This window comes from Misgurnus anguillicaudatus, chromosome 22, assembly GCF_027580225.2.
Source record: "Misgurnus anguillicaudatus chromosome 22, ASM2758022v2, whole genome shotgun sequence".
Taxonomy (NCBI): Eukaryota; Metazoa; Chordata; class Actinopteri; order Cypriniformes; family Cobitidae; genus Misgurnus; species Misgurnus anguillicaudatus.
Genome location: NC_073358.2, coordinates 27,736,792 through 27,750,964, shown reverse-complemented (window position 1 = coordinate 27,750,964; position 14,173 = coordinate 27,736,792). Strand labels below are relative to the sequence as shown.

The 14,173-nt window shown below is 37.7% G+C and overlaps 1 protein-coding gene across 4 annotated transcripts in view; it reads left to right on the top strand.

Moving 5' to 3' along the window:
• Positions 1-14,173, top strand: part of ltbp3 (latent transforming growth factor beta binding protein 3) — a 58,542-nt gene that overhangs the window by 24,567 nt on the left and 19,802 nt on the right. For 3 of the 4 annotated variants that reach the window (XM_073861230.1, XM_073861231.1, XM_073861229.1), the window contains exons 6-15: positions 6,062-6,148; positions 8,839-8,958; positions 9,260-9,301; positions 12,347-12,511; positions 12,610-12,723; positions 12,821-12,834; positions 12,959-13,022; positions 13,214-13,300; positions 13,421-13,546; positions 13,870-13,995. In XM_073861230.1, coding sequence (XP_073717331.1) covers positions 6,062-6,148; positions 8,839-8,958; positions 9,260-9,301; positions 12,347-12,511; positions 12,610-12,723; positions 12,821-12,834; positions 12,959-13,022; positions 13,214-13,300; positions 13,421-13,546; positions 13,870-13,995 — 945 coding nt within the window. The remainder of the gene's footprint in view (positions 1-6,061; positions 6,149-8,838; positions 8,959-9,259; positions 9,302-12,346; positions 12,512-12,609; positions 12,724-12,820; positions 12,835-12,958; positions 13,023-13,213; positions 13,301-13,420; positions 13,547-13,869; positions 13,996-14,173) is intronic. The other variant, XM_073861232.1, reaches the window with a different exon arrangement.

The window sequence follows — 14,173 nt, the reverse complement described above, 5'->3', positions numbered from 1 at the left end:
TATTTAAAACTTGACTTTTCTGTAGTTACATTGTGTACTAAGACCGACGGAAAACTAAAAGTTGGGATTTTCTAGGTGTCAGGACTCTGCCACGAGAGTCTTTTTTATATTTATGTTTTATCGTGATGGCAGGGTTCTGACAGTCTCTTGTTTCGTGTGGAGGCTCATGCCTTGTTTATTGTGGCATGTGCCTCTGGTGTCTCGTTCCTAGTCCCCGCCCCCTTGTTCTCCCTGTTAATTATTCATTATCAGTTTATCCCATTCACCTGTGTTGCCCTCGTTATCTTGTTTAGTTTCCCCTATTTAATCTCCTCTTGTCTCTTGTCTTGTGCTGGGGCATTGTGTACTGATGTGCATTATAGTGTCTGTTTATTCCAGTTTAAATGTTACATCAGAGTCTAGTTGATTTAGTGTTTTGTCAGTGTCTTTGAAAATCATGTTTAATGTTGTGTTGCCCCCACGTGGGCAGAGGTGGGTAGTAACGAATTACATTTACTTCGTTACATGTACTTGAGTACATTTTTTGGGTAACTAGTACTTTTAGAGTAAATTTAAGGATAGGTACTTTTTACTCTTACTCAAGTACATTTCTAGTGAAAAAACTGTACTTTTACTTCGCTACATTCGGCGTTAGTGCGCTACTGTCAAATGGTAGCCTAATAATTAATGAATATATTTTTTAAAAAGTTTATAGGGCGTGTTCGAAAGTTTCGCGAGACAGGCTGCGTCATGCTTTAGCGCGCGCGACCGCGCGGTCACACCCTTTAGCGCGCGCGACCGCGCGTAGATGATAGGAGAAGCAGATGAGGGCGAGTGTGCGTTGTGCGAGATATCGGAGGCAGATCATGCATGGCGGCTTCAAGTTTGGTCTATGTTTTCACAAGAGGTCAAAAAGAATAGTTTCATAATGCGATGCATGCTTTGTTCAATAAACGAGCTGACATATCAGCGTACAGGAATTCAAGATCCAACCTGAAGTGGTAAGTCACAGTAATGTCTATTTGAACAATATTAATGGTCATTTCATACACTGTCCGAGTATTTTTGCCATATGCACTCTTGTGCAAGCGATGACCAAACAAGTGTAAGTTAAACCATACAAACAGCACGTTCACATCTGCACATTTCCATATAATTTCCCCACAACTAAACAAACTGAACAGCATAATGTAGCGACGTCTTGCATTTATACACAAATCCGGACACCTCACTAATGTGTAGAAAATACATTCAAATAAAAACTGGATTTGTATTTTATTTAAAATCCTTCCTAAAGAATGAATGAATAAAAATAAAAGAAAGTTTGATTTTAAAGAAACATGTATTATATATTATAATAAATGTAGAGTTGATTTGCACAAACAGATAAGTTCCATATGAAATTCTAAAATGATAATTTTTATTAAGCTCCTGTTTATGTTCAGTAATTGCACTTTAATGGCAATGAAAATAACCTATTAATATAAAAACATGATAACAAACAGACACACACATTCTTTTTTGTTTACTGTTTGCATGTTTAAAGGCAGATGCTGACAAGTTTGTGTTGTGAACATGAAAATAAATACAGAGTTAACCGTCAGAAAAACATCTATGTGTGTGTGTGTGTTTGAGATTTTTTCTCAAATGACACGTTATGTGATGTTAATGTACCCATTGGAGGACTGAGATAGGCTGCTTTACTTATAAGCAGAACAATGAGACTTTTAAGGAGAGGTTTGTGAAAACCCTCCAAGTAGTCTGAAATTCTCTATCTGATCCGAAGTAACGAGTAACTAACTACTTGGCAGATATGGCTACGAACTATATTCTCACGCTGGCGTAGTGATCAGGTACTTTGCTGTGGTAACTATTGAAAGTAAGCAAGGGGACTATTTTTGGGCAGTGCGTAATATGATTGTGCCTCCTGCAGCCATGTTGCAGCAGCAAAGTCCTTGTTTATTACACTAGTTTGAGAGTATAGTTCCTAGACATATCTGACTAGAAAAATAAAATTGCAGCTTTTGGTTTTCCGTTGGTCTAATGGCGCGATGTAGCTACAGAAGAGTCAAGTTTTAAATAATAAAAACATAGAACCTCTTTGGTTATTTTTGATCGTGATGCTAATGGTCTAATCAGATTCAATGGATTATGCAAAGCTATGCTAAAAGTGGTACAGCCAGACCCGGAGATCAGCTGAATGGATTCCAAAACTGTAAGAATCCAATTTTTAACTCTAGGGGAGCTTGAAAATTAGCATTTTAAAAAAAAAAAGAGGAATATCGCTTTAAAATATCTTCCTTTATGTTCAGTAGAACAAAGAAATTTGTATAGGTTTGGAAAAACTTGAGGGTGAGTAAATGACAGAATTTTCTTTTTTGTGTGAACTATCCCTTTAAAAGGAGAATATAATCATGTTGCCAGGTAAATGAACAAAGAACTGCTCCTGACTGAAGCAGTAAAATGTGCCTTTCAAAATAGAAGGCTACAATATGGAGACATTTGGTTAAAAGGTTGGCCCATAAAAAACCTCAAACTGTTTTTCTAACGAACATTTAGTCTGGCAAAGCAAATCATTTGTTCATTTCAGTCTGGACTGCTACCCTGATGTCTGTGCTCTAAAAGACGTTGAGTAATTTAGCTTCTCTCATAGACATCACTTTTAACTACCGTCGCCTTAATAAGAAGACCAAAGTGTGCGTTGAGAGCCAAAAACAACCTCTCAGCCCTAAACTACAGTATTCTATCAAAACAAACCCAGAACATAATTTATTCCTTAACCACTCACAACTCATCTCACTGTCTCACTGCTTGATTTATTTTTCTCCTCTGTCGTCCCATTCTTATAAATTCACGCTGTAATAGCTTGACTGGTGCGAATGTGTCATCACAGTCTCAGAGTTCAGTATGGGCTAGAAGAAAAATGCTGTTTTTCCGCTACCATTTTCTTAACGTAATCCATTTCATTTGTCCGAGTTCAGTCAGACAGTGACGGCCCTGTGCATTGTCTCTTCTTCTTTGTGAAACTCCTGGCCGGCTGAAAGTGGATGTGTGTTAGCGTCTGTGTCTTCGTGCCTAAGCAACATCACTATATTTTCCTATGACACGCCCTTTGCAGTAAAAGGAGACAAAAGTGAAGGATGGAAAAAAGGATTAAAAAAATGTTGGCTTTGGCTATAGCTCCTCTGGAAAGTCACTCTGTCTCTGTTCTCACATGTTCTCTTAAACAGAAGAAAAAAATATCAGCTTCAGGAAAACGTTCCCACTGTCCTCCTCTCTACCTCAGACAAACACACAGTCACATATAAACCACATCACACGCCACACCACACCACGTTTCTCTCTAAAGTGTCTTTTCCACAGCCTTCCCACTCTCTTTTTTTATTTAGCTTTGTTTTATTTCTTTTTTAACTGGTTTGATGTTTCATAGCAGTGGTTTGGCTTAAACCAGTAGTTCCATTTGTTTGTCCTTACTTACCCACTTTCAGTGGTTCCATTCGAAGCTTATGTTAAGTAAATAATGTCTCAATATCACTAAAATTTGGTATATTTAAATATTACTACTATTTAAAAAAATACAGTATATTCAAATAAAGACGTCACATCAACAGTGAATATTTTTGGTGAAACCAATATGTTAGATATATTTGCATTAAAACCACTGGCACAGTGTTACATATTTTGTTCACGTATGTACTTAGTGTAGCAAATGTTTCCAACAATGTTTAAATCATTCGACGTGGCACAGTACAGACTTATCTGCGGTTGTAAAACAATCCAACGGGACTTACAAATCGTGTTCGTGGATAATGTAATGAAATAAAGTTTTATAACCGTAAAGTTATAGTGTAAGACGAGAGTGGCTTGATAGAATCAACAACAGAGTGATTTGCAAGACATTAAAACTATACTTACACATATGACATTGCACAGGTTGAATGGCGTATACATTTAAGTATTGCGAGAATGAGTTTACAGTACTGCTTTCGAATATGTTTTGTGATACTTTGATGTCATATGCTGAACGGTCTGCGCACCGTTGCATGAGATCAACAGCAGTAAAAGCAAAATCCAAGAATAAGGCGGACATGACGCTATTGACCGGAGCTATTTCTCTGGATTTAAACATTGTTGGAAACAATTGGAATAATGTAAGTACACAAGTGAACAAAATATGTAACTAATGGTTTTTGGATTTTAATGCAATAATCGGTCACACTTTATTTTACGGTATCACTGTTACAGTGTAATTATACATTTAAATAATAATCATTAACAACATGTACTTACTATAGGGTTGGGGTTAGGATTAGGGTCTGGTTTAGGGCGCACTCACACTAACCATACCAAACCGCGCTCGGGCGCGTTTGACCCCCAAAGCCTGGTTTGTTTGACAAGTGTGATCGCTCTGTTCCGCGCCCGGGCGCGGATTGGTTAATCTCGCCGCGGCCGGGTTGCAGAGGTGGGCCGGAGCACGGTTCACTTGCGCTCACGGGCGGAAGGCTGTGGTGTGAGCGCAATCGCACCTGAGCGCGATTCAAAAGGTCAAGACGTCAGTTGCGCGACCACTCACCTTCATCTGCCTCCGTAAAAACCTTTTGATGCGCGCAGCGGGGTTACCTGAATGTCCGAGCTGCGCACGTGACAGATCAACTAAGGAATATGATGACATGTGAGAGGGCTGTCTGTAATCGCGCACCAAACGCTTTTTTCAAAACAATCGCATCTTAATGACGAAAGCGCGCCCGGACTCGGATCGATAAAAAGTACAGTGTGATTGCGAGCACCTGGGGGAGTAGGGAGGGGTGACAATCGCACTGGGGCATAGTTTGGTTTGGTTTGGATAATGTGAGTGCACCCTTAGGGTTAGTTGCACGTAATTATGCATAATTAACTGTTATTACTATAATAGTTACATGTAGCATGTATAACAAAGACACCGTAAAATAAAGTGTTACCCAATAATCTTATATATTGTGCCTTTAAATGTATGCCTAAAATGTATGCCTATATAACATCATTAACACAGGACTTGGCATTCACACAAAATTGGCAGACATGCTTGTGTGTGAACGCAAACACATCCCGTAAATGTTGTGGGATCGCTCCCGGAAAAAGTGACATTCCCATAACATTCCGGGAAAGCTCTCTGTGTGAGCAAAATGCAGAAATAAGGGGTGTGCAACAATGAAGTTACGGTTTAGCTCTTTAAAATGAGGGATTCACATGCAGTTTAAAGGGGAAATATCATGAAAATCTGACTTTTACCATGTTTAAGTTGTGTAATTGGGTCTCCAGTGCTTCTATCAACCTAGAAAATGTGAAAAAGAACAACCCAGTAACTTAGTTTTGGTAAACCATTTTCTGCAAGCATGTGAAAGAAATAGGTCATTCAAATCTGGCTCCCCTTGTGATGTCAGACCTACAAAGGTCTGGCTCCCCTTGCTCACATCTACAAAGTGGCAATTTTAACATGTTATATGATACATTTTCTATATGTTTTTTGAGCTAGAATTCACATACATACTCTGGGGGGACACAAAAGATTTATTTGACATATTTTAAAAGTCTTGTGAAATGTCCCCTTTAACATTCACGATAAGAAACTGGACTGAAGCAGAGATCAGGGAGCTTTTCACTATCCGCATAAGCTGATATAAGTTGAGATCATTCAGCAACATAAAAGAATAGCGCGTCATGCACTCATATAAGCTAATAAAATACAAAAATGCATGCGTGTCATTGCAACAATATATATATATGGACAAACCCATGTTGGGTTATAAATAACCAAATGCTTGGTTGTTGTTACCCAACTACTGCATGGGTCAAAACAAACCAGCATTTGGATTCAAACAAGCTAGCATTTGAGTTAAAATTAACACAACTGTTGGGTTTTCCATATTTGACCCAACTCTCACAAAACATTTTTGTGTATATGTAAGTGTATATAGTAAATGACATATTGAATACTGATATGGTGATGATCGGATTTTCATTAATGAGTGAACTGTTGCTTTAATGTAATAACTACCTCTGCTAAGAGAAATGGATGATAATTCAAAAAATTTCTTTCATGCAGATGCAGGCAAACACCAGACTATAATAGAGGACATTGGCCCCACATGCCCTCAAGGATACAAGAGACTCAACAGCACTCACTGCCAAGGTAATTTTAAATTTGAGGCTCTAGTGAATCTGTTTTTAATTTAAAAGAGATTCTGATGTTTACTTAAATAGGTGGTCTCTGCTGTTAACCTTTGTCAAACATGAGCTTGCTTTACTTTTCATTCTAGTAGCTGAGAGACATAAAGAAGTTGTGTTTTTCCAGCGGTTACAGTAGAATTCAATATATTAAGATTCCAAATAATAGTAAGAAAAATCTAATATCAGATTGAAGCTTCATTTATGACTCTCCTAGAGGGAGCAACTAGATGGAACGGCTAGCAAATATATTGTGCATTGTGCGGGATGACTAACAACAACTGTCAAGTTTTACTGTAAGCAGATGCTTTAGACCTTTGATATGCTACACGCTCTCCTCAGTTAAAAATATTTCAAAGGCAGGCAAGAATGGCTATAGAACAGCATCTCACCAAAATTTAAGCACAGACAGAAACACTGTGTTTGGTTATTGGAAAATTAAGGGTGGAGTATTTAAGCACATCCCAATCCCTGGGTTTGAAGACAGAATGTTAAAACAAAAGGTTCATTTACACTATGTAAATAACTCATGTGGGCAGGTTTTGAACAGGTAGTCTTTTTATGCAATGGTTTCTTGAGAAGCATAATCTTGAAACCTTTGTCGTTAATAGGTATTTGATCATCTGAAAAACTACTTGAACCCCATTCACACAGACCTTTGGTCCCAGAAAATACCCGTAAAATTGCCAGACAAGCGTCAGTGTGAACACAAACCTGTCCCGTTAATCTTCTGGGATCGTTGCCGGAAAGAGGACCTAGTCAGATACACGGATAACCCTCTGTGTGAACAAGAAGCCGCAAGAATGCCGGTATGGGCGTGTCGTAGTGAGGACGCGCGCATCATCACAACAAAAGTTATGGTTCAGCTTCTTAAAACGAGAGATAACATGCATATAAACATTCACCATGAGAAATGTTGCAAACTAGATTGACGCAGTTATCAGGAAATGATAAATGAGACGCAGAAACAATGACACATGTGCCATAGTGAGGACTTGCGTGTCATGGCAACATTAAGTTGGGTCAACTCTTTAAAATGAGAGATTTACAACATTCATGATGAGAAATGTCAGCAAACTAGACTGAAGCAGATATCAGGTAAGTTAGCTCGTCACTTACTGCGCTGAAACGGAGATCATTCAGCAGCATAAAAGAATATTGCGTCACACGCTCATTGAGCTATAATAAAAGAAAATACCCGTGCGTCATCCCAACAAGATATATCGTTCAGCTCCTCAAAATGCGGGTTTTAAATGCATATAAACAATCACGGTGAGAAATGTCTGAAAACTGTATTAAAGCAGAGATCAGGGAGCTCGTCAAATATCCATTCTGAACCTGAGATCATTCACCAGCATTAGAACGGCGCGTCACACGCTCCTTTATAATCTTATCATAAACAAAAATGCACGCGAGTGGTTCTTGGAGAGAGAAATAATATATAATATGCAAACTTCAGACGCTGTGTAGAAGAGAGGGCGGGACTTTCTATAGGTCACATGTCTTTCCGGGACCTTTAGATGCCGGGTAATCATGGCAGTGTGAATGAACAAAAAACGAAGGATCCCAGAAAAATCCCAAATGCCTTTCCCGTGTATTTTACGTAATGTCTGTGTGAAAAGGGCTTTGGTTACACTTTTTCTTACGGTGTCACTGTTACAGTTTAATTTTACATTCAAGTACTAATAATTAACAACATGTACAGGGCAATGGTTAAGATTTTGTTTAGGGTTAGTAGCATGCATTATTTACTGTTATTTCTATGGTAATTCCATTTAACGTGGACACCATGAAATAAAGAGGTAGCAACTATTTGAGCCTTGTTTTTGAAGCAAAAAAGAGTTTTAAATATGGCATATGAAATTAAACAGAACAGTTAAATGTGAAAAAAGTTGATTGTGTGAAAACGTTTGCTGCATGTTATATTAATCCTCAGGATAAATAAATTGCACATTGCTTTGGCTGGTACTAACAGGACATGCATTTGCTTGAATGTTACAGCTGAGGGAAAGACTCCAAAACCTGTTGAGTAAGACAACTTGCCATTAATCAACTTCAGATCTGTTGAATTTTTTACCTGCCAAATTCAATCCAAGAGGTGAAAGTTGAAGTAGAGCTCTACATGCGGTTCTGGCACCAACTGAAAATGAAAAGGATTTGGGGCATTTTAAATACTTTAGGATTGTAATAGTCATCACCCTGTTATAAAGTTTTTTCCTAATTGAGGCCGATCACTGACCATCTACTACAATAGGAAATTGGTTCTTCAGAAAGTGTCAGAACTTGCCAAAATTAGGGGGGAAAAATTCTGGAAATATTCCTGGATTTTTTTCACTGTTGGTAATTCAGCATGAAGAAATCCTTGGATGATGGGAAAACCATCTGCACCTTCCTTGACTGCAGCAGAATTGCTTAACAGTCCTAAAGTATGTCAGATGAAGTCTTTAGACCGTTCTAGGCCTTCTTGAATCTTAGCCATGAACCTAATGAACTCTATCACCGACTTTGGGTTTTGAGACAAAACTTTTATTCTTTCACCTCAAGAAGATAAATTACAGTCTGTATTTGCTTTTTACTTATTTTGATAAGCATATTGTGAAAGCTAATTGTTTGTTGTTTTCTCCCTGTCTCTCTCATTATCTGTTGTCGTGTTAGACATAAATGAATGTATGATGCCGGGGCTGTGTCAATATGGAGAATGTTTGAATACGCAAGGAAGTTTCCGCTGCACCTGCAAGCCTGGATATGTACTGACAGAAAGGACACGCTGTGTAGGTGAGGCATAAATCTGTGTACGCCGTTCAAAAATTTAGGGGAACTTACTCATTCTTGGTTGACATTTGTTCCACATTGTATAGTTATTGTAAACATATCAAAAGTATTGAATAACACACCAAGTAACTAATGGGAATTTTCTTAAGCAAATCCAAAATAAATTTTAGCATTTTCACTGTAGTCCCTTTTGCCTAGAATTGGCCAAAATGGACTCTTGGTAATGTATCAAGCAACTTTTTGAGATCTCACCCTGTGATGCTTTATAAACAATATTAAAGTAGTTTCCATCTATACTTGTCAGGAATCGCGTGGCGGATGAACCCAAGTGCAGACGATATTGGGGGTAACAAGCACTTTATTTTTACAATGACACAAAACAAAAGCCCACAGTGGGGCGAACAACATAAAACAAGATATAGAACACTAAACAGACTGAACACTAAACTTGACATTAGCCTTTAACACTAGACTACAAAGCAAGACTTACATACAGGCGATACGAAATGAACGAGCACAAGACAACAAACACAAGGGCTTTAAATAAGGGAGTAAATCAAGAGGGGAACAGGTGATTGGGATCAAACAATCAAAACCCATGAGAATGACAAGGGAGGGGGGTAAAAGAGACAAGACAAGGAAAACACGCCTGATAACAAATCATGGCCACGTGTTCCCACACAGAACATGATACTGTCAGAACCCTGTCAATTTAAACTAGACATTAAAACAAGAGAACATTTTGACAGGATCCTGACAATACTGACCTCTTAATCTTCATGCTGACTGCTTTTTTCAGTCATTACAAATATTGTCTACAAAGCAAATTTTAAGCATTGACCTTAAATCAAAAAGCTTTGAAGCTCAAGAGAAACCTTTCTGCGTATGAATAGCATGAAATCTGAAAAGTCGTGCAAAAGTGAAAAGTCATGCAATACATATGGCAAATGATATGCCAGTCCTTCCCGTTCTTTTAAATAGGACATTTTATAAGACAAATAAATCTTTGGTGTCCCCAGAGTATGTATTCTCACTCAAAATACTATATAGATAATTTATTATAGCATGCTAAAATTGCCACCTTATAGAAGTGAGCAAAATTTGGGTGTCTTCTTAAATGCAAATGAGCACTAAATGGCAGTGCTGTGGTTAGATAGTGCAGATTAAGGGGTGGTATTATCCCCTTCTGACATCACAAGGGGAGCCAAATTTCAATGACCTATTTTTTCACAAGCTTACAGAGAATGGTTTATCAAAACTAAGTTACTGGGTTGATCTTTTCACATTTTCTAGGTTGATAGAAGCACTGGGGACCCACTTATAGCACTTATGGAACATGGAAAAAGTCAAATTTTCATGATATGTCCCCTTTAATATGGCACATATTTTCGTGTCGTTTTATGTATTGCAGGGTTCCCACGGGTCCTTGAAATCCTTAAAAATTAGTGAATCTGGGGGGGGGGTTCAAGGCCCTGTGAAGTTTTTGAAAATATACGTACATAGATACAGGTCATTGAAAGTACTTGAATCTATTTTATGCAAGAAGTTTTCTGGAAAAAATTCAATCCAAAATGTAGTGTAGAATAATATCATAAGAATTCTAGACTTTTTAAGCACACGTGCTAAATTGTTTGCTTTAAATGCTTTTATCTTCTGTATGCGAATGTTGATTCATACTAAAATGCTTTTTTGCATAGTTGTGTTTGACACATGAAAACGTCTCGGGTTACATATATAATATTGTTGTTCCCTGGGAAGGGAACGAGACGCTGCGTCTGCCTTGCCATACTTCCTGCGTCCCTGTAAAGTTGTCTTTGGCGATATTTCAGATATCGATATACTTCCTGCACCGTCTTTGTTGTTAAGCCTCACCATTGGTTGAATTCGATATACACATTCAGACGCACTTACCTTTGGAGGCGTCCCTAAAGTGTCACAGCAGTGACGCAGCACGAGTTCCCTCAAAAGCAGGGGTGGGCATCGAGGGCCACAGTCCTGCAGAGTTTAGCTTCAACCTTAATCGAACACACCTGAATGTCATTTCCAAACAGTCCTGAAGACTTCAATTAGATTTTTCAGCTGTGTTTGATTAGGGTTGGAGCTAAACTCTGCAGGGCTGTGACCCTCAGGACAAGGAATTCCCCACCCCTGCTCAAAAGGGAACTGTAACAAAGTATCTTTAAAGGTAACGCATTTTAACCTTGCTCTCACTTGAAACGTGTCCCCACATTTAGTCCTTGAATTTGAGGGTATTGGACCTGGAAAGTTCTTGAAAGGTCCTTGAATTTGAAGTTAGCCAAGGTGTGGGAACCCTGGTATTGTTTTTGTCTGGTTTTTTTTTACCATTGTCACTTGGGTTTTGGTTTAGATTTAGGATTTGCTTTAGGATGTCATTAAACTCATTCCCCACCAGCCATTATTTTTTAAAGTGGCCCGCCAACATTTTTTGTGATTTTCACAAAATGCCTTCCAGGAAAAATTTCTTCTAAAAATATATAAACATACAAATATATCAAATGAAAGAACAGACACTCTGCTTTCAAACAAACAATAAACAAACAAACACACAAAATGGGGGAAAAGGTTTCATTTTATCTATATTTTTTCTCTGCTTATAAACTCTTAAATATGGGTATTTTACTTTAAAAATACAAATTAGTTTTTTTGTTAAGAAATTTTGTTAGAGATCAGATTTAGCACGATTATCAAAACATACACAGAGTTTACAATTAGAAAATAACATTTTGGCTTCAGTTTTTTTCAATCTAGTGGATAATCGCGGTATTGCAGATTAACATAAAAATTCATCAGGAACATTTTTTTAATCAAATATTTTCTCTTAATTGACGAGATAACTCGTCAATGGCGGGGAAAGCGTTAATATATAGGTTTCTCCATATTTTGTCTATTTTTAAACCATGGTCGCTTGGAGTTGGGGTTAGAATTGGGGTTTGAGTTAGGATGTCATTTTAATGGTAAAAAAAAACATGAAAATATGAGATACATAAAACGACACGAAAAGATACACCATATTAAGTGAACAGGAAGGACTGGCATATCATATGCACACAAAAATGGAATTTGGTGTATGTATTGCACAACTTTTCACACTGCATGTTATTTATACGCATTTCATGAGAATGGACTGTATACCACGGGGCTGCTGTTATTAACTACATCCCTTTGAATTATTTGAAAACTCGTGCCGCATTACCACCTTGGGTGTGCATTATTTTCAAATAATTCAACGGCCGTCGTCAATGATTCCTTCCATAAGTAAATAGAGCAGGTAAACGGTTCAACAAGAATTTGTATATGGATTAATTACAAATTGACTTATCTTTAAGCACAGATGAATGACTTAACATGAAAGATTTTTTTTCTCTCTTAGCATCACATGTTGAGCAGGGTTTCTGTTACCGCATGGTTGCTGAATCAGGGAAATGTCAGTATGCTCTTCCAACACGTCTTTCCCAGGAGATTTGCTGCTGCACTGTGGGTAAAGCCTGGGGCTCGTCTAACAATTGTGAGAGGTGTCCACAGGACGGCACAGCTGAATGTGATGTACCTGTGTAAATTCCAGACTGTGTATATGTCTCTTTCCTTCTTTCTCTTAATCTATCTAATGGTTCCTGTCTTCTCTCTCTCTAGCTGCTTTTAAAAAGATCTGTCCAGCGGGGAAGGGAATGTCTTACCTGACCTATCGTAGCGTCCTGTCCTTTCAGCCCTCCTGGCCCAACATCGAACACAATCCCAATCCTAAAAATGGTACAAACATAGATTTTTATCATCCGTTCTACTGCCAAGCTAATTTATTGACACTTGTGTTTATTAATTCTTTATAAATATTTTGTTTGTGTTTCAGAGTTCAAGCCTCCGGTGAGATTCCAATTTTCTATCCAATCTAATTTTTTTACTGATTCGGGGAAGAATAGTAGTCAAATGTCATTTTAACTTCCACTTCTGAATGACTTTTCAAAAAATGTTGCCATCATATCAACAGGAAGTTCCCGTCCAGACAACTACGCAGCTCTCATCAATCAGCACGCATGGTCCTCGCATCCCAGGTAGACTTACATTTACATTTAATGCACATGGCAGATACTTTTATCCAAACGACCTATAGTGCATTCCATAGCATTTTTTTTCTGTATCTGTGTTCATCATTAAACATTTTTAAACTTGCCTCTGCTGATGAAATGTTTAACTTGAATAACCTGTAAATAAATTTGCCTGTATCTGTCTCTGATAATGTCAGTCATAGTGGCCAAGCCGACTCCTCCGACCATTATTAGGGTTCCTCCAGAGAGTGACTCATTTGAACATCCACCTACAGAAGTCTCGCGTGAGTCTACTTCAACAGTTAACTTTGTCTTTGCAAAATTGTCTCCTAGAAATTATTGTATGTCTGATTTTATGTTCATTGCATTAACTAATATTTGTTACGTGTGTTTATTTATAACAGCAATAGATGAATGCAAGCTTAGCAGGAATATATGTGGTAAAGGAGAGTGTGTCAACACACAGAATGGCTTTGTGTGTCACTGTCAACCAGGATACCGACCACATGTGCAGAAAAAGAGTTGTGTGGGTAAGAACATAAATATAATATTTACAAAATAATAGAACAAAAATATAATAGAGATGCACTTTCATGCATACTCTTTATGCAAAATATTTTTTATGTATGTCACTAATCCTCTACTATACTATTTTTACAAGTATTGGTGTATGAATCAAAATATTTGACCCAGTCTATAAAAAACAAAGTGAAGTGAAATCAATGACTTAAATCAAACTTTTTAAAATTACAGTATTAGCCTGGATTTGCAGACAGAAATTTTAAATTCAAACAGTGTGATTGACAGCTAGTGATAATTTGCAATATCTCTTGCAATATCTCTTTCCATGTAGATGAAAATGAATGTGATTCTGATCCATGTGGTAGAGGCGTCTGCATTAACAGTGAGGGTTCCTACCGATGCAGCTGTTACCCTGGCTTTAAAATGATGGTGCAGTATGGGAAACGCAGATGTGTTGGTGAGTGTCCAGTAAGATTAATAATATATTATGCTATCCGCTTGTTAAGTCTGACATCATGCACCGCTTCCAGGTCTAAATGATTTCAAATGCCATATGGAAAAAACAGAAAAATCACGCTAATATACACTTGTATAATAATGCAAACCTACCAAACACACCCGATCCAAATCTCTAT